General features: G+C 41.0%; 1 protein-coding gene across 2 annotated transcripts in view; it reads right to left on the reverse strand.

The window, feature by feature from the left end:
- The window catches only part of FSTL4 (follistatin like 4), a 365,366-nt gene that overhangs the window by 323,798 nt on the left and 21,733 nt on the right, over positions 1-19,835 (reverse strand). For both annotated transcript variants that reach the window (XM_074313508.1, XM_074313507.1), the window contains exon 3: positions 8,102-8,135. In XM_074313508.1, the coding sequence (XP_074169609.1) occupies positions 8,102-8,135 (34 nt within the window). The remainder of the gene's footprint in view (positions 1-8,101; positions 8,136-19,835) is intronic.

Consider the following 19,835-nt stretch of genomic DNA (forward strand, 5'->3'; position numbering starts at 1 on the left):
GCTGACAGGCCTCGCTCTGTGAGACGAGACGGCTCCCCTTAACCTATTTCCACTTAGGGCTCTGTTCCCGCAGAAGCTGAGAGATTAAAGATTTGTTGAGACAACGTAATCTGAAAATAAGGCTTTTTTCCTTAAAGAGTTGTTAAAAGATAAACTAATTCTGATGACAAGAAAAGAATTAGAACGTAACGGTCAGTTGGATTCAGTACCTTGTTTTCTAATAAAGAAAGATTGCTGAGCAGCAATGAGACAACAGAGACAGAAACAAATGACTTTTAAGTCACAGATAATTAACCCCAGAGGACTGCCGATGGCATGTTAATATTGCTGGGGCAAGTGGCTTAACACGATTGAAAGAAACACTTAACTACAGTGTTGATATGGAGAAGATAATTTAAAGGGCTCCCAAAAAGCAGAGAAACTCCTTCTGGCTTGGGGTCCAGGCAAGGGATAAAGATGGCAATCGTCAACCTTCGGTGCTGAGATCTCAGAGGAGAGACGAGCCTCCTGGCAAAGATGGGGCCTCAGCAAGAATGGTAGGGTGATGTCAGCTCCCTGTGAGGGCCTGACGGGCATGCTGGGTGTTCAGGGCAGTACGTCCTTATGAAGCTGCAGTCACTCATACCCTTTGGGGGTTATGTCCTCTCAGGGAACATGACTCCTCCCCCACAAACTCCAGAGAGGGACCTAGTCCCACATTTTTCAATGGCACCTGCCAAGGAGACTCCTCGACAAGCACAACTCACTGCACATTGTTCGTGACCCTGCTCAGACCTACCAGGTCCTACAGCTTGTCCGTCCCAATGGCAGAGACTTAGCTCATTTGCACGAGCACCTTTGAAGCCCTTTTTTGCAAAGGGACCCACAAGCTGTCAGAAAAAGGATGGTCATTAAGGAGAGGGAGTCGCCCCAGGGCACTGGTTGGAAGAGTCAACACAGAGAGTAGGTAGGACGGGGGCACCGTGGAGGTGCCAAACCACCTGGCATCCCCCATCCCTGGGATTTTACCTTATGGGAAATGCAGATGTGACACAGAGCCGTGTCAGCCCTGGGATGCACCAGGCATCTAACGCTTTCTCAGTGCTCACTGCGTGTAAGGGGCAAGGGCCCAGGAGGAAGAGCCTTGGTCCCTGCTCTCCTGGGACTGACCCTACACAGCAGCAGGAAAGACACCTGTCCCTAGAGCCCATGCCACAGCCACCAGGGAGGAGTCACACACCTGCAGTTGAAACAGGAGCATGGGCACCAGCCATCACGGGCCCTGAGCTGCACACGGCCAGGTCCTGCTTCTTCCAGATCACGGGAGAGCTGAGATCGGCCAGGGGATGGGCTGGAACAGCCACGTACCCAGAGGCTGGCAGAGCACATGCAGGGGCAGGAGTGAAAACTCAGGCTCACTCAAGCTGTCTTAGTCCACAGTTGGTCTTTCCAGGCCCAAGTGCTTAGAATTATCTTGGGGAAGCTTGGGGTCATCCACAGCCTGAGAATCCTCTGGCTAATGCTGTGCTTGGTCCTTTGGAAGGGCCCTTGTCGGAGCTTTATTACGACACAGTAAACGAAAGGCAATAGGAGGGTTCGGTAACTGTGGTGCTCAAGGACAACTTCTGACCCCCATGCCCAGAAAGCCCCTAAAGTTTTATGTGTGCTTGTCCTCAAGCTCTTAAAGACACCGTCAAGAAGGGAGTGCTTCCCTCTACTGATTGTGGAATGAGAGAATTTGAGCAGAAGGTAAAAGAAAGATGCTGACAGAGGGGAGGGATGGGATGGGCTGTTTCCGGAAATTCTTCCTAGGAAGGTCAACAGGCTATGGCAGGCACGGTCACATTCAGTCTGCTTGGAGACATGGACTCGCTGACCTGAGACGTTCCTCACTCTATGTCTAAGGCCAGACTACAAATGCAGGAGAAGAAGAGCCATGGTGGAGATTACCGACCTCACTGGCACTGACGCCACCACCCATACTGCGCCAAGGGCTGTCCACACGGAGCCCTGCCCCACATCTCCACGAAGCCAGGAAGGGCACTGCCAGCACCCTTCCTCTGGAGCCAGCCTGTCCCCATCGCCGAACGTTTGAGTGAGGGTGATTTTGCACCCCTCACAGGGAGAACATGTGCTCTCACCTGGCCACTCCCAATATTCCATCCCATCCCTGCCCTAGTGATTGGTTTAGGGCTTGAGTCATGATACAAGCCCAGCAAATCACAATCCTCACTGGGACTTTTCTCATGTCGTTCTGGGGGGAAGCAGTTTCACCCTCTGGAATGGCTGGTGAGCGGCCAGGACTGAGCAGCAGCTGCCTGTTGCCACCCTGCAAGGGCTGCATGAAAGAGGCTAACAAGCCAAGAGAAGGAAGGAAAGGGAGGGTGTGAGAGCCCTTGTACCAGCCGCTCCTGAATTCATGTCCACCCTGGGATTCTGCTGTTTCACGAGCCTTTCCGGCTTCAGCCTGTGCAAGTTGGGTAGCTGCCACCCAGAGTTGGGGCTGATGGTCGGTGCTACTTCTAACCCCATTTTTTTCTTCCAGATAAGATTCAGTAACTAGCACCAAATGACACTGTAAGTGGAGAGGTGGGAACCAAATAATTCATTGTATTCAACCAGACCCCCCCCCCCCAAGCCGGCTGCGCCATCCACTTCCCACTCAACCTGGGGCAAGTAGGTATAATATCTTCCAGCAGCTGAAAAGGAACAGCCCTGCCCAGAAGGAGCCAGTTTCTGTGAAGTTAGAAATAGAAGGAGAGCGATGTCACTCCCAACTTTTTGGAGCCCAGTGATTGACTGTAGGAGAGAACAAGCAAACTCCACGGTATGTGAGCAAGGGTAGGATGGGGAAGGTGACTCCATCTCTTTCCCCAGATGGCAACCTTGATTTGAAAAGGACCCAGTGCCCCAGGCACTGTCAAATCCGGATGGTTCCCTTTTCAATTCTCTACATCTGCAGCCATTAAAGAAGTTACCTCAAAAGAAGCTAAGAGTGTATTAATCTGTTTCATGGAAGAGAGGCAGCCACTTCACATTATACCAAGACAGATTATGCAGGCAATAGAGAGATCCAGAAAACAGCTGCTAAACAAAATCAAAATTAATGGTAAACAGAATGCAATTCTTGATAGCTGAACTTCTCCCAGATGCAGAGAACTATAAGGGGCCATGAGAGGCAGCTGTCAATTAGGAACATGCTCCAAGGGTTTTCAGAACGTGAGGCTCTCGTTGCACACTCAGGATGGGCAGGTCATGTTTATTTAGGACGTGTGCATTGCTAAGGAGCTGGAGCCACCCCGGCCCTGTGTGTGACTGTTGCTCCCCTTTCTTTTTCCACGAAGACAGCGACATCCCCCCTTTCAGGGCTCCCTCACAGCGCTGCTGGAAGCCAGGCCAGGCTGCTATGGACTGTTACATGTGAGTGAGTCATTGTGGGGTAATGCAATGTGACACTGGTGCCCACCCCAAAACTCACAGGCTCTAATCATAGCACAATCACAGACATCTTGAATAGCTCACAGATCCCGCCATGCTCCTAAGAGATGGCTGACAAGGGCTGAATTATCCCGGCCACTTGCTCAGCTCACTCAAGCGTTCTCTCATGGCTGTAATTTAAAGTGATGGGATCATTTCAAGGAAAGTAGTGGTTTGAGCAGATGAATTCTGGCAGTTGTAATCAGCACCAGCCCTCCGAGTGGACACAGGCGTGTCTTGGAAAGGTGAGGTTGGCACCTTTTGCTGAAGCTTCACAAAAAGTTGAAATTAAATGGTAGGTGTCTGGAGGGAGGTGTAAAAACACCTGCACAGGAAAGCAGATGAAGCAACAGCCAGCTCTTCTCCCCCATGCCGCTAGCACAGGTGGGTCCCAGGGCATAAGGATAACACAGGACCGCCCAGAGGGCGAAAGGGTTTCGTCCAGCTGGAAAGGTGTATGTCCTTCCCAAATGACATCCCACAGTCTTGCAGCCCTGCCACGATCTCTGATACTGTATCTCCCTCCAGATTCCCCGGAGAATCCTTACCACAAATCTAACATGGAAACAAAGCTCCCCTAGGAAGGTTTCTTCCAAGAGTCCCTCTCAGCTCTCTGGGCTTGGCAGTGGACATGTACGTAGAGAAGCCCTTGCATGTGATGAAGCAAGATCATGTAAGCCACTGCCCCCCTGAGAGAGACGGTCAGTGCATCAGAGGGACACTGGTCTAGAGGAAGTCCTGTTTCCTAATAAAATTAGCATGGCCAGAAAGGAAGGAGACTCCAGGGTAAGCAGATGAAGCATGACATGCTCTGCTCATGTCATGGGTTGCTGAGGGTCACAGGAGGTAAAGAAAGTGAAAGGTCTTCAGAACAACTGAAAGTGATTATCTTATTGCCACCGCACCGCCTGTCCATGCACTGCCCTTGGAAGTCACTGGTGCCAGGGCATGTCCTCAGCCTGGACACCCAGGAAGCACTTCCTCAGTTCTTATAGCAGGGCTTGCAAAGGGCATTACATGGAATGCCAACCCCAAATATGATCAAAGACAACAAAACTAAGATGCCATAAGAAACTAAATTTGGGAAATGCTACATATTACACTCCATGCTTAGAAGTCAAAGTTAGCATATTAAAGACCTGAGAGGTTCTGCAAGAAAAACTTCAACAACAAGTACAAAACTAGCTCAATATTGAGTCCAGTATTTGCCTAAGCATTAGTTTCCGAGGGCTGTTATAACAGAGTTCCACAAACTGGTGGTTTTAAACAAGAGAAATTAATTTTCTCACAGCCCTGGAGGCTGGAAGTCAGAAATCAAGGCATTGGCAGAGCTATGCTCCCTCTAAATACTCCAGGGAAGGATTCTTCCTGGCTTCTGGTGGTTGCCAGCAATCCTTCACATTTCTTGGTTTATAGACTCATCACTCCAAGCTCTGCCTCCATCATCACATGGCATTCTCCCTGTGTGTCTGTGTCTAAATGTCCCTCTTCTGGGTTAGGGCCCCTCTTAAGCCAGTACAATCTCATCTAAACTTGTCGCACATCTGCCAAAACCATATTTCCAAATAAGGTCACATCCACAGGTTCTGGGTTAAGACTTCAACATATCTTTTGCAGGGAACATAATTCAACCCATAAAACCAAGCTTATTTGAACACGGAGTACTTTCATTGATGCATCAGCTAGGAGTATCCAATGGATATCCCCAGAACACCCTTTAAAAAAGTGCCTCACTTATATATCACTAGGGCAGGATCAGAGTGAAAAGACAATATATGCAAAGCAATTTGTAGCTTGCACTTAATTCAAGAAATGATTTTTGAGGAACATTCAAGATCTTGTTCCCCGGCATATATCATCAGCTTGGCTCAAATAAACTTACAAAAATTCTCAAAAAAAAAAAGAAAGAAAGAAAGAAATGATTATTGAGCAACTACAGGCTTGGGGCTTTGGGGGCGAGTGAGGGGAGGGTCACTGCCCTTACCTCTCAGATAAAGTAGGGTTAGCTAAACGCTTCAAAAAAAAAAAAAAAAGAAAGAGTTGGAAGGCAGAAGGGGGAGGTGACAAAGATGAGGGACAAAGAGCATGCAGGCTGTAGGAACAGTGTGAGCGAGGCCAGAGGTAAGAAAGCTGGGCTACAGTCTGGGAACCATAACACCCCTGGATCCAAGGCTGGGGATCCAAGGAGTGCAGGGGGCGATAAGGCAGGGATCTAAAGTACATAGTGCATTCATGTCACCCCACTATCATTTACCCTGGACTCCACCTCCACCGCTGATACTAGCCCCTCTAACTTCTTGCTTCACGGACATTGTGAAGAGTTTCCAAAAGTCATTTAGTATGAAGTTGCATTGGGTCACCTAATTGTAGCACTGAACCATGGATCAAGCTGATTCTCCTGAGGCAGGTGTAGTATTAAAAGAAAACAAAACAAAACCAGGAAAATATCTTAGATTTTGTGGTCCAGAGGCTGCCTCTACAGACTCTCCTGGGCCTGGTAAACTGGGCAGAAAAATTATTTGCTCCGTTTTCAGTTCCAGGTTAAGTCCAAGGTAAGGAACAAACCAGCCTTAAGTATTGGTGGCTAGACAATAATGTCTTATTTGTATTTGTAGAAATAATAACTTATGAAAACAGTCACAGTGCCTGTTATTTTTTACCCATACCCTGTTCTGGAGAAGAATAATGCTACCCCCCAAGTCAGTGAATTCTCAGACACAAAAATACTTGTAACCAACCTGCAAGGCGCCACTCTTCCTACCTGCCAGCTTATAATCATGGACACTAAGGCACTGTGCTATTTCAGGAACCCTCAGAAACTCAACTTTGACAGAAACAAGCAAGAGAGACATCAGTTCACAATAGGAAGAAAAAGGTTTACGTGATCTCAAGACAAATTTGCCAGTACAAACCCAAAGCATATTGTTCTGGTCAGCCAGTTGTGAAAGCTGCTGCTTCAGGAGAGGAGGGGGTTATGAATGAGTAAAGCACAGCCTGACCACGCCTCTGCTCATCCTCAGACACCCTCAGTATTCTAGGGATTTGGAGCCTTTTTATGCCTTTGAGTAAAAATACATATGGTCCTCTCATACCCCCATCTTCCTATTTAGAATCATTTCTAACACAAGGACAGTAAGATTCCAAAACAGTTGCGTGCATATGTGATTCCATAAGGCAAATTAATTCCAAACAGTAACACTCAGGGGTACTGACGTGAATAGACTAGTATTCAAAACCAAAGTTCATGCCAACTTCTCTCCTTATGGCTATTTCTCTCCAATTTGTATGGTCATCGTGCCCATTGTGGACACAATTTTCAATGAGCAACATACCTTCCCTGCCCCACTCACCTTTATCCAATCTCATTTAGTTTTGATACCCAAACAATTCAGTTTACCCTATGGATACAATTCAGAGGACACTTAGTCCAAAACCAGAGACAATGGCAAATGGGAATGGAAGCCAGAAGTTCCTCCTAGAGCCAGACTGGCCACATCCTTTGAATCTAAGGTTCCAGCACCATGGAGAGCAGCACATGACCAGTACTACCAATAAACCATGCTTCCCAGAAAATAAGACCGGGTCTTATATTAATTTTTCCTCCAAAAGACACACTAAGGCTTATGTTCAGGGGATGTCACCCTGCAAAAATCATGCTAGGGCTTATTTTCTAGTTAGATCTCATTTTCGGGGAAACACGGTAGACAGTATGGAGAGGTTAGGTTTCCAAGCTCTAGAAACACACTTTGATGATACGGCCATTGTAAATCCTTCATTGTTAAGAATTAATCAGGAGGCAAGAATATGTTAGATTTAGGAGTCAATATGGAATTTCCTCACTTTTTAAAGATTGCCACTCTTTTTGAGACATTGTCACAGTGAAGGATGTGGTTAAGACCAAAACCAAAGGCCAGACTGTAGACCAAGAACTCGCTTTGGTTTTTTTACTTCATCCTCCCACCCCTGCAATACAAGGATTATTGGTGACAATTCCATAAATCATCCAAAAGATACCCTCTTATTAGAGACTAGGTCTTGCTGAAAATGAATAAGGGAAACTTCAATTTCCACTAAAAGATTTTAGAAATTACCACCCATATATACTTACCTCAAAAACCACAAAACACATGTACTACTCTGCCAAGGAAAATAGAACATCATGGAATTGTTTTCAAAACGGAAATTAATTGGTTATTTCTACTTCAGCCTAGCTAAAGCTGCAAAAATCTAATCAGAAATATTTTTCACAGTGGCATCTTTTCCCAGATGTTGAAATACCTCAAACCATAAGCCGTTATTTTACTGTTGGTGCTATCGCTATCTTTGCCAGGTGAAACTAAATAATTCCATCACATTTCATTAAAAAATGAGGCTTATTGCAAGAGACTGTAAACATGATCAAGAATAAGCCAGTTCTCTAGACCGCACCTCTGATACATGATGGCAGAACACAAAGCTCTCACAAGCAAACCGGGCCTTCACTTCTTGCAGTTCCTAGAAGCCATGTGCCAGTCAGCATCCAGAAAAGGCCACATGGAATTTCAAAGAAAAGCTGTCTACAGTCTAACATTCATCTTAGCTTCAACAAACTACTTCCAAGATCTCAACACTGAGAATGAAACCGGGACGAACGCATTTTCCCTACCTTCTCTTCTTGTGACTTCAAAGCTTCTGGATTCCTGCAAGAAAATAAAGACTGTTGTTGAAGAAAAATGTACGTGTATAGATGCTTGCAAACATCTCACCTCCTGTTAGCCATTTATTCACATACCATGTCACAAGAACATGACGTTCAGTAATGCTAGGTCTACTAAACTTTCAACACACACACACACACACAAACACGCACACACACACACACGCACACACACACACCTGTAAATGTAAACAACTTGTTGCTTTGGGGTTTAGGCAAAAAACATATAGATTGTTAATCATGCATGTTTTAAATGAGCAGAGCCAGCTCTCATGATGTTCCTTATGTGGAATCTGGGTGGTATCAAATGTTAAGGAAGAGCTTGTTGCAGGCTGATGCTCTACCCTCTACCTAGACTGCAGGTGCTGGTAGGGCCTGGGGAAACATAAGTAGGCAAGAGCCAGAATTATCTGGCTAGGAGCAGGTTCTGGTTAGTGGTGCCACAATGAAGGCCATCGTTGCTCCTGTGTGGGTCACTGGCATGATCTGGTGATGGATTATGCTCAATTCAGTAATTTCCAAAGGGTAGGAGCTAACAGACAACATGGATAGCCAGTCCAAGCCACTGACTAAATTAAGCCCTTGTTTTTCCTTAATTTAATGTCATCTTCCTGCTACGTACAGGACAAGAAGCAAAGTATTTCAGAAGCTACACAGGCAACAAGTTCGTGCATTGAAGATATTCACAGCCAAACAGGAGGCTACAGAACAAACACTAATTACTGAGAAATAAAGGGGTGATTCTGCCTTGATAAATACCAGTATATTCACATTCAGCTGGAAACATAAAGAAAAGGGTTTTTTAAATAGCCTTTCAAAATAGCACTCAAGAATGGGCAGGCTTTCAGATGGGAATAAAGGAGGGAAGGGTGTACCAGGAAGAGGGAATGGCTTAAGAAAGGTAGGGTGGGAGAAGGGTACAAGGCATGCTCAGGAAGGAGAAAAGGCTCAGTAAGAATAGGGGGGAAAGGCTGAAAACAGACACTGCAGTTTCATAACTAATAAAAAGTGTCTCTAATTCATCATAAATGACCAGTCAAGGATAAAAGCCTAATATTGCAAGTAAAGTGAAAATCCATACGAGCAACTGAAGAAAAGATAAAACAGCAAACTTGGGCCAACTCCTCACCATCACAACTAAGAAGACCGTTCAGAGCCAGCACTTTTTAAACAAATGGCATTGCCTTTCATACCTTAGCATTCTTGTCTACCATCTTTTTGGGGCCAAGAGGGGAAGGCAATATTAGAGAGGAAATTGGGGAGGCACTGAAAAGTGTGTCCTCCCCAAATTACACTCTCTGAGGGCCACCTCTGTAAGGAGTCAAAAGCCCAAGAGGAGGCCAATGGACGGTACATGTTACAGGCCAGCAGCCCATCGGCACAGCACAATTAACCAAATGAGCTTTTGGGCTGCTGCTTCCTGAAGGGTCATTCACCAGCTCAGGGTTCAGAAGAGGGAGCATGGAGAGTGGTAAGTGCAATGAAAGTTATGAAAGCCATGAGGCATATCGTGCGCGAAGCAAACCCAATCCCTCCCACGCAGTTCCTCCACTTCCTGCTCCAAGAAATAACTAGTGTTTGTGGAACAGGGAAAAGTCATAATCAGCTTTTACAGCTCTAGAAAATACTGTCTGGCAGCTTGATTGCAACTGCATAAAATTTATAAATTAACTTAGAGAAAGCTAACATCTGTATTAGGTTGTATCTTCTTTAACAATGTGGTATTTCAAGTAATTTGTTCGAGTCTACCTTTATTTCTTTCAAAAGTATTTTATAATTTTCCTGTATGTATTCTGCACATTTCTTTTTTGTATATCTTTTGTTATCATAAATGGAATTTCTCTTTCATTATATCTTCTAACTGATTTTTGTTTGTGTATATGATGGCAATTGATTTTTATATATTGCTTTTATAACCAGCCACTTGACTAAATATCTTATTGTTTGTAATAGTTTTCCCATTAGTTATTTTGGGGTTTCCATCTGTATATTTATATAACCTGTAAATGATGATTTCATCTCTTCCTTTCCATTTCCTATGTTTCTAGATGCGTCCTCTGTCTTATTTCATTAGTTAATTAATTCCTCAATTTAATGTGAAATGTTGTGGACACTGGGCTTCCTGCTCTTCTTTCCGACTTTAAGAAGAAAACCATTGGCGTGTCCCTGTTAGGTGAAAATGTTGGCTTTTGCCCCAAGGTATGTTTATTATATTAATGAAATCCAGGCGTATTTTTAAATAAATGTTTTTTCAATAAATGCTCCAGTTGTCCTCTTATTTGTTCATTTATTGGCTCTTTCCCTCCACTGGTATGTGAATTGAGATGGTGCCAGTATCTTTTTCACTCTTGCATGCTCGATGCTATAATAGAGCAGATGCTCAATACATATTTGTTGATTTTAAAAAATGTGTGTTGAATTTTATTGAATACTTTTTCTGCATTTATGAAGATGCTCATATGATTTTTTTCTCCTTAGCTTTATTATTTGATGACTTACGTAGTAGATTTGGTATTATTCAATTATCCTTGTATTTCTGGAATAAGCTTTTCTTTCTTTTTAGAAAATTCTGTCTTTTCTTTATATTTTTTACTGAGGTAACATTGGTTAATAATGCTATAATTTGATAACTGTATAGTCTTTCATGTACTCACGACCACAAGTCTAGTTTTCATCCGTTACCATATATTTGACCCCCTTTACCCATTCACCTTCCGTCAACCCTCTTCTCCTCTGATAACCAACAACCATTGTCCATATCTATGAGTTTGGTTTGCTTGTTTGTTACTTTGTTGTTTTATATTCTCTACATGAGTGAAATCATGTGGTTGTCCTTTTCTGTCTGACTTATTTCACTTAGCATAATACCTTCAATATTCATCCAGGTTGTTGCAAATGGCAATATTTTATCTTTTTACACACCACCGTGTGTGTGTGTGTGTGTGTGTGTGTGTATATATATATATATATATATATATATATATATATGTGTGTGTGTGTGTGTGTGTATACACACACACACACACACACACACACAGGATATATTTAAATCCATCAATTTAAATATATTGCTGGATTCTGTTTTCTATGATTTTTAAATATGTTCTTGCATTAATATTCATGAATGAGTGAATGAGAGTGGTCTATAATTTCTAGGTGCTATTTTTCTCAGTTTTAGGAATCAAAATTATACCAGTTTCATATAATGAATTTGGAAGTTTTCCTTTTATTATGATCTGAAATAGTTTAAATTAAAATGGGGGTATCTGATCTTTAAAGGTTTCTTCAACTTCATTTCTCAGTGGCCAGCTGGGATTTAAATTCCAAAGTCTGATTCCAAAGCTTATGCATGTAACAACATTTCATCTTTACTTAACTCATAAAGACAGTGAAAATTAGACGAGATAGACTTCTGCTTTGAAAGACTATGAAAGAATAGCTTGAATTAAGCCAATCCTTTTGTTAAGAGAAACTATAAAAGTTGTTTAAGGGGTTTAAATTCTCAACAAACAAACAAAAACAAAGTTTTCTGAAGGCATACGTGAGCCACAAAAACAGACAGATATTAAAGAGCCAATACCTGGACATAAGAAAAGTCCTTTGAGGGGAGCCCTATATTTGCTGCCACATTTTTCCTTTGGGGGTATTTGCAGTTTTGTATAGAAGCCAAACAGAAAGTGATGTACTAGAGCTTAAAGAAGCCTTACTGAGTTTGGGGTACCTGAAATGGGGCTACAAAAGCAGCTAGAACTTGAGGGTTTAAAATCCTGGAAAAGGGAACCAGAAATAAGTGAGCCCAGTATTCTGCAAACAGCTTCCTCTTAAGTGATATGGTTATGCCTGAGCTGCACATATAAAGGGCAAGAGGTTGAGGGAAAAAAGCAAAAAATTAGCTTCAAATAAGCTAAAAACAAACTAAGCATAGATTTTGACAATATTGTGGTGCTAAGGAGACAAAAATTAGGCTTTCCAAAAAAGAGTGGCCCTGGTAAAAGTAGCTGACTTTCAGTTAAGCTCACATACTCTCAAAGGACTTCTATTCATGAACAGACCAAGATGATCTGCCAGTATTCTATGTCTAACAAAGAAAAGTAAATCCTCTCTGGAAGACAATACATTATCCAAAGACTTTACAATTTTTCATACATAATGGCCAGCATCCAATCCAAAATTACAAGGCATGGCAGAACATGGGATCAAATGACTAAAATCCAATAAACTAGACAGAAGAAACAGACCTACAGGTTATCCAGATTTTAGAATTATCAAACACAACCTCTAGAATAATTACGACTGATAAATTCAGAAAATAGGAGAAAATATGCTGGATTTTACCATAAGATTTGAATCAATTAAATTAAGAATCAAATGGAAATTCTAGAACTGAAAATTAAATAACCGAAAGAATTTAACAGATGAATTTAACAGCAGGTTAAACATAACTAAAGAGAAGAATAATAAGATGGAAGGTAAGTCAGTAGAAAATAACCAGACTAAAGATCTGAAAGGGAAAAATAAAGAATGAAAAATACAGAAGACTATGAGAGACATTAAGGGACATGGAGAAAAGGTCTAACGAGCTTGTAATTGAAGTTTCAGAGGGAAAGGAGAGGGGAAATTAAGTAGACTCGATATTTGAAGAGACAGTGGTTGAGAATTTTCCAATATTGACGTAAGGCAGCAAGCCAGAGATTTAGGAAGCTCTCTAAGCCCCGAGCAAGACAAATACACAGAACACCATCAACAGGTACTCAAAGAAAAAGAGTTGAATATTCAAAGACAAAATCTTAAAAACAGCCAGAGGTGGGCAGTAGGGGTGGAAAGGATGTATTACAAAGGAGCAGCAGTAAGACTGACAGCTGAGTTTTCAGGAGAAAATAATGGAACCAGAAGACAATGGAATGACGTTTTTTAAATTCTGAAAAAACTTTGAATTCTATAACCAGTGAAAATATGGGTGTTCGAAAGGTAAAATAAAAATATACCTAGACAAACAAAAACTGAGAGAATACTTTGCCAGCAGATTAACAGCAAGAGCAATAGAAGGGAACACTTTGCACAAAACGAAATCTTTTCTTTTTCAGATGAATACATACTTATGCAAAAAGGAATAAAGAGCACCAGAAAGGATTGAAAAATGGATCATTCTAATTTGGCTCCTTAACACAACAATGATGCCTTTTAAGGTTATAATATTTGTAAAACTAAAATAGGTAACAATATGATCACAAACGGTCAGGAGATCTAATAGAATTGAAATATTATAATGCTGTATTACTGTCCAAAAAATGATGAAATTAGTGCTATGAGGCCAAAGGTGTGAGATAAAAGAAAAAATGACTAATGCAAAAAAGACCAAGGATGGGGGGAAAAAAGGAATAAAAAACAGAGAACAATGTGTTAGATTTAAGCACATTAAATATAACTAAATAATCCAACTAAAATACAAAAATTGACATAATAAAACAAAATTCAACTACATGATGCTTACAAGAGACACACCAAAAATAAAAGGATACAAAAATGCTGAATGTAAAAAGATAGAAAAGATAAACCACATTAACACCAACAAAGAGAAAGTGGGTGTAAAGAATTATTATTGTTATTATTATTAGTGACAAAGAGGGATGGTTCATAAAGATAACAGGACATTTTAATATAGCAATTATAAATTTGTACACACATAATAGCATAGACTAAACACATATAAAGTCAAATATAAAAGAACTAAAAAAAGAAATCCACATTGACAAATCCACAATAATGGTAGGAGAATTTAAGAAACTTCTGTCACTAACTCAGAATAAATAGAGAAAACTATCAGTAAGAATATAGAAGAGTTGAACCTCATGATGAATAAACTTGACCTAGTTGATATACACCAAACACTGTGCCCAGCAACTGCATACAGCACATTCATTTCAAATATCCAAACATTTATGAAAATTGACCATATGCTGAGCCATCAGGAAGTTCCAACAAGTGTCAAATTATTAAAATCACATAGAGAACACATGTAGTTTTCTGACTGTAGTGAAGTTAAATTAGAAATCAATAACAAAAGAAAATAGAGAAAAATATCCAAACATTTGACCCATGAATTTAAAAGTAACGTATTTTGCTGTGTATAATGTGCACTTTTTTTCCCAAATTTGTGAGGGAAAATAAGGATACACATTATAGGTACATGAGTAGTACTAATTCCGTATCTATAGAAACGTTTTTAATTCTTTTATTTATGCTTATGAGTTAAAAGTGTAATTCTCAAATCAATAACGATATCTGTATGCAAAATAATACCCTGGAATACGATAATCGGTTTTGTTGAACTTATGATGAACTTGCAATGACCAAGAGTTCTTGGCTTTCTATGATGCATAAATATTGTAAATTTGTTACCGGTACATAAAATTTCCTGTACCTTGTATCTGTTCTTGTGTTTTGTAATTATTTGTTACATAAAATTTCTTGTACCATAATATGTTAAAAAATAAATGCTAAAATTCCTTTATAATACAAAAAAACAAGTACATAAATATAAACAAATAAAATTTTGAATTAAAAAATTAAAACGAAAGATTTTTTTTCCCTGAAAGTTTGGGCAAAAAACATGGGAGTGCATTATACATAGTAGCACATTATACACGGCAAAATATGGTATATTGCATAACTCCCAAAAGAAAATCACAAAGGAAATAGAAGATATTTTGAACTGAATGACAACTGAATTATAGCATTTAAGAAATTGTGGGATGTGGCTAAAGCAGTGCTTACAGGAAAATTATAGCCTTAAATGTATATGTTAGAAAAAAAATAAAGGCTAGAAATTGATGAGCTAAGCATATATCTCAAAAAGCTAGAAAAAGAACAATTTAAGCCCATAAAAAGTAGAAGGAAAGAAATATAAGAGCATATATCAGTGAAATAAGGGTGAAATTATACCACAAAAATTTAAAGCCAAAAGTTAGTTCTTGAAAAGAATAAACCTGATAAATCCCTAAGAAGGCTGATCCAAAAAAAAAAAATTGTATACAGAATTCAAAATTGAGCAAGAAACTACATATACCCAGTGTCTGAGTTTATAACATAAGTGTCAACCCAATACAATGGGGAAAGGATGGCTTTCTCAGAAGATGGTGCTGGATCCATTGGCTATCCATGTGGAAGACCATGAACCATAACCTCCCACCTTAAAACCCATATAAAAATCATTTCTAGATGGACTATAGATCTCATGTAAAAGGTAAAACAATAATGTTTCTGGAAGATACCATAAGAGAATATCTTCATGACCTTTCAGTAGGTGAAAATTTCTTAAATGGGATGTGAAACACACACCAAAAAGAAAAAGAATGATATCCTGGACTTTATTAAAATGAAGACTTCTGTTCATTAAAAGATACAATTAAGACAGTGAAACATAGAGTCATTAAGGGAATGTGTGTGTGAATGACTCTAAGGGAATGTGTGTGTGTGTGTGAGAGAGAGAGAGAGAGAGAGAGAGAGAGAGAGAGAGAGAGAGAAAGCACTCATTTGGAATAGAGAATATACTTTTGAAAATAAATAAGACAAATACAAACAACCTAATTGGAAAATGAGCAAAAGGCTCTAACAGAAACTTCACAAGTTAAAACCAAAATGGAATACTGCTATACACCATAGAGAAAATAACATTAAAAAAACAAACTGATGATACCAATATTTACAAGGAGATGAAACTGTTAACGTTTGTATTGTCAGAGGAAGCAGCACCAGGAGGACTCCCCTCACTGGTCACAGCCTCGAGTGTATGGAGACAAGAGCTGCTTCCTGCAGTTATTGCTCTTAGTTATCTCAGTGGGTCCTTTTTGGCTTTTTAACCCTTTAATATCTGTTTAGCCAATTCCCTATCTTAACACGTTGCGTACAGCGGGGTTTAAATCCCTCATACCCCTCTGTTCCGGCAGGTTTTTAAAAGAAACTACTTTAAAATGCACTCTTCTCTTTAAAGCGTAAATGCTTCTATGTCACTTATTATTTTTCTATGGAATTTTTTAGGATTTACTCACCTATGATGTCAGTAATCCCTCCTGGTGTGATACTGCAGAAAGCAGCTTCCTTTGTTATTAACGAAACACAAATAATTCAATAAAATGTGCGAAGTAAAAAGAGTCAACAGTAAAAATGAGAATTCTCGTTATCCGTCCTTAACACATGGCTCAGAAAAAACGAAGATTCTCGTGATCCATATGCAACGTGTTAAATTCTATTTAAAATAACTGGTGTCTTCCTGACCCAATAATTCCTCTGCGAGGTAAATGTCCAACATGGGTACATTCACATGAGCACCAAAACACATGTCCAAGAATGCTGACTGCAGCATGATGGGCAGTAACCAAGAACAGGGAACGACCCAAATGTCCACCAACAGTAGAATGGGTAAATACAATGGACAAGTTCACAGCCATGCGGAACAGACTCTGCAATGTGTAATAACTCGGATGGATCTAATGTTGAGCGAAAGAAAGCAGGCACAAAAGAGTACAATTTATAGGGTTTTGTTTTCATAAATTTCAGAAACACGCAAAAGCACTCTCTAGCGACAGATTAGTGATCACCTTTGGGAGGATCATGACCAAGGGGACACAAAGTGCTGGGAATGTTCTAAATTATGAGCTTGGTGACGATGACATGGTTATGTTCACCGTGTAAAAATTGAGCGCTACACTTGAGATGTGTGCACTTTCCTATATATTTCATATGCTTCCATCAAAAATTAAAAAATATAATAGGACAAGGTACCCAACAATAGACATCAGAAGTTTGTTAAAGAGGGAGAATAAATCACCCTTCCTAACTTATAGATGAAGAAGGTTCTACTGAGGGAAAGGTTGCAGCTTGCTGAAAATCACACGAGTAATAAGTGGCCAAGTCAGGGCTAGACTCAAGTCTCTGAAATCCCACCACTACACTCTGCTGCCTCAAAGCAAATACTCGATGAATATTCATGAGACACATGACAGGGACTAAAACTTGGGACTCTGAAGTTGGATGGACCTGGGCCGGATCCTGGTTTGTTCCTGCCAGTTGTACCTCTGCCACCCCCAGTGAATGATTTCACCTTCCTAAACCTCAGTTTGTTCATGTGTAAAATAAGACCCTCCTCACAAAGTTGTTGTGATGATTAAGGGAAATAATAATAAGCCTGTACCATGTTGAGCATGGTGGTTGGCTGTCCTCAAATGGTGGCTGTCATCGTCTCTACTGTCATTAACGAAGATAGCTAAGGGAGAGATGTAAGATTATTTGGGGGATGCGGGGGGCAAATGAGTTCAATGGCTGCCTCAATTATTGAGGCTAAATAAAAATCTGTCTTTCAGTACTTAAAATTCAACCCCCTGAACCTGTAGCAGAGTGTACAGAACAAAATTCACTGACATAATTGACACCAAGGCTCAGATGCATTGCCTAAGGAAAAAATTATTTGCTGCAGAAGCTTCAAACCAGATGGTTATAAATGAGAGTCAGCGCATGGGCATTGCTTAATGACTAAATTTCTTTAACTAAAAATGTAATTTTATTATGGTATAAATCACACTTTCTTGAAGTAGGGAATTAATTTTAGATTTTTCATTCACTGTTCATAACCTTTCCACGAATTTGACAGCCAAATCATTTTAAATGTCATTTAACCAATACAATACAACAGCTTTATTCCTCATTGTACCCTTCCTGAATCCATTATCTTCCACTATAATGTAGAAGAACTTAAGTAAAAAAATTACCATTCCATAAAGCTGTATTTTACTGTGCAGTTGAACTGCATAATCTTTATTTTTGAATCAATATAATGTGAGCACTGAGTAATATTTTTCATAATCCAAAAATCGATTACAGATTTTCAGCTACCAAAAAATTATTTGACAGCAGCAGAAAGAGTATGAATGAGGACCCTGAGATCCCATCGCTGGATCCTTCTCACTTCCATTTTAGGCTGTGCTCCGTATCCTAGGCTGTCGTGAGGCTCAGGAAAAGGGTGGTCGAGCCCGGCCACAGGACAGAGGTCACACCTCCTCATCCATGTATCCAGCCATCCTCCGTTCGAGGGTCAGTCTTAGTCTGTCACTTGAAGTATTATGGGATTCAGTGGCTTCTGAGAAAATGTTGGTTCTGTGGGTTGGGAAAGTGGGGATTAAAAGCACCCACTACTAAGAAGAGAATGCCAGAAAAACAGCTTGCAAGGATCTCGACATGACCAGGTCTCCGTAGACGAAGCCAAATGAGCCTGGCACAGGTGGGGCACGACCTGCTGAGGTGGGCAGCTGCTGGCCCCCAGGTCCTGCCAGTGTCCTGATGGCAACCAGGAGCAGCACAGCCTCACTCCAGCCTCAGAAGAGCTGAGGAAGCCCCCTGCTTCAGAGCTCCCCAAGCCCCAGCTGCCTGAAGAAGCTACAAAAGGAAGCCCATGTATTCAATGTATAAACCATTTGGTACAGTGGAGCTGGAAGCATGAATCAATATTGAAATTCTGACATCCAAATTCTAAGTTTTTCATATCTGAGACGCTCTTAAAACTAATGCTTCTTTAACAACCTTTCTTACAATTTTTCATTCATTCATTTGAATTTTAAAAACTTGACTCTAACCTCTTTCATTTTGCTAGCAAGACACCATTCTGCAATTAAAACCTCCACTTGGACTGACAGGATACAGCTAAATAAAGTGATGCCTTTTGTGGCACGTATTCCATTACTGGCTCCCATTTACTGAGCACACCCCAAGCATTTGGTACATTATTCCATTTGTATCGTTCAGTTAAAGGCAGAAGGAAAACCTTCCTGTTGTTTGATTTCCAGCACATTATTTCCGGGCCGTCAAAGACAGGCGAAGAGAGGGTTAGGGGATTAACCCTACACTCAAGGGCTAGTTTGAGAGCCAAGGGAATAATCCAGCTAAAACAGGTCTTTCTGGGCTGGGTGGGTGGGGAAGCCTGCACTTCCGCCTTCTCCTGGGACCACCTGGAGCCTGCAGCCAAGTATACAAGGAAATACCAACAAGGAGGTGCCAGCTCTGGAGAAATGCCACCAAGTGAGGGGGTCCAAGCTCGTCTCCTGTCTCACAGAGAACAACAAAATATCAGAAATCTCTTTACAAATGAAGTGCCACTCATATGTTTGAAAAAAAAAAAAAATCACTGTTCCGAAGCTACCGATAGCCTCCCTGCAGTACACGTGAGGGGGCATCAGTTTTATTACGTCCCAGAGGGACACTGTGAAACAAGACCCTCACAGCTTCCAGGAGGGCTGAAAACCTGATTTTAGCAGTAACTGCTCCACCAGTTGCAGCCCTGAAGGAACCAGCCACATACCTCCCACTCTAGTTTACCCACCTGCAAAATGGGCAGACCAGACAGCCCCGCCAGGACGAATCAGAAACATGAGAGGAGTCCCACAGGCAATTCTGCCTCGTGCTTTCTACTGGGGAGCAGAGGGTGGCCAGTGTAGGAGACAGTGGTGACACTCTAAAGAGGAAAGGTGTTAATGACGATGCTGTGAGGATATTTGCCAGGCCTTCGGAAATTAAGATAACTTGGATGTTCATTTTCTTGTTTTTAAAAGTAAAGAACAAACAGAATATTATATAAGGATTCATGGATTTCAAAGCCTAGGTATTATTTAAAGCTAAATGTTAAAGGTTATTCATT

The sequence above is a fragment of the Rhinolophus sinicus genome, linkage group LG10 (genome assembly GCF_036562045.2).
Source record: "Rhinolophus sinicus isolate RSC01 linkage group LG10, ASM3656204v1, whole genome shotgun sequence".
Taxonomy (NCBI): Eukaryota; Metazoa; Chordata; class Mammalia; order Chiroptera; family Rhinolophidae; genus Rhinolophus; species Rhinolophus sinicus.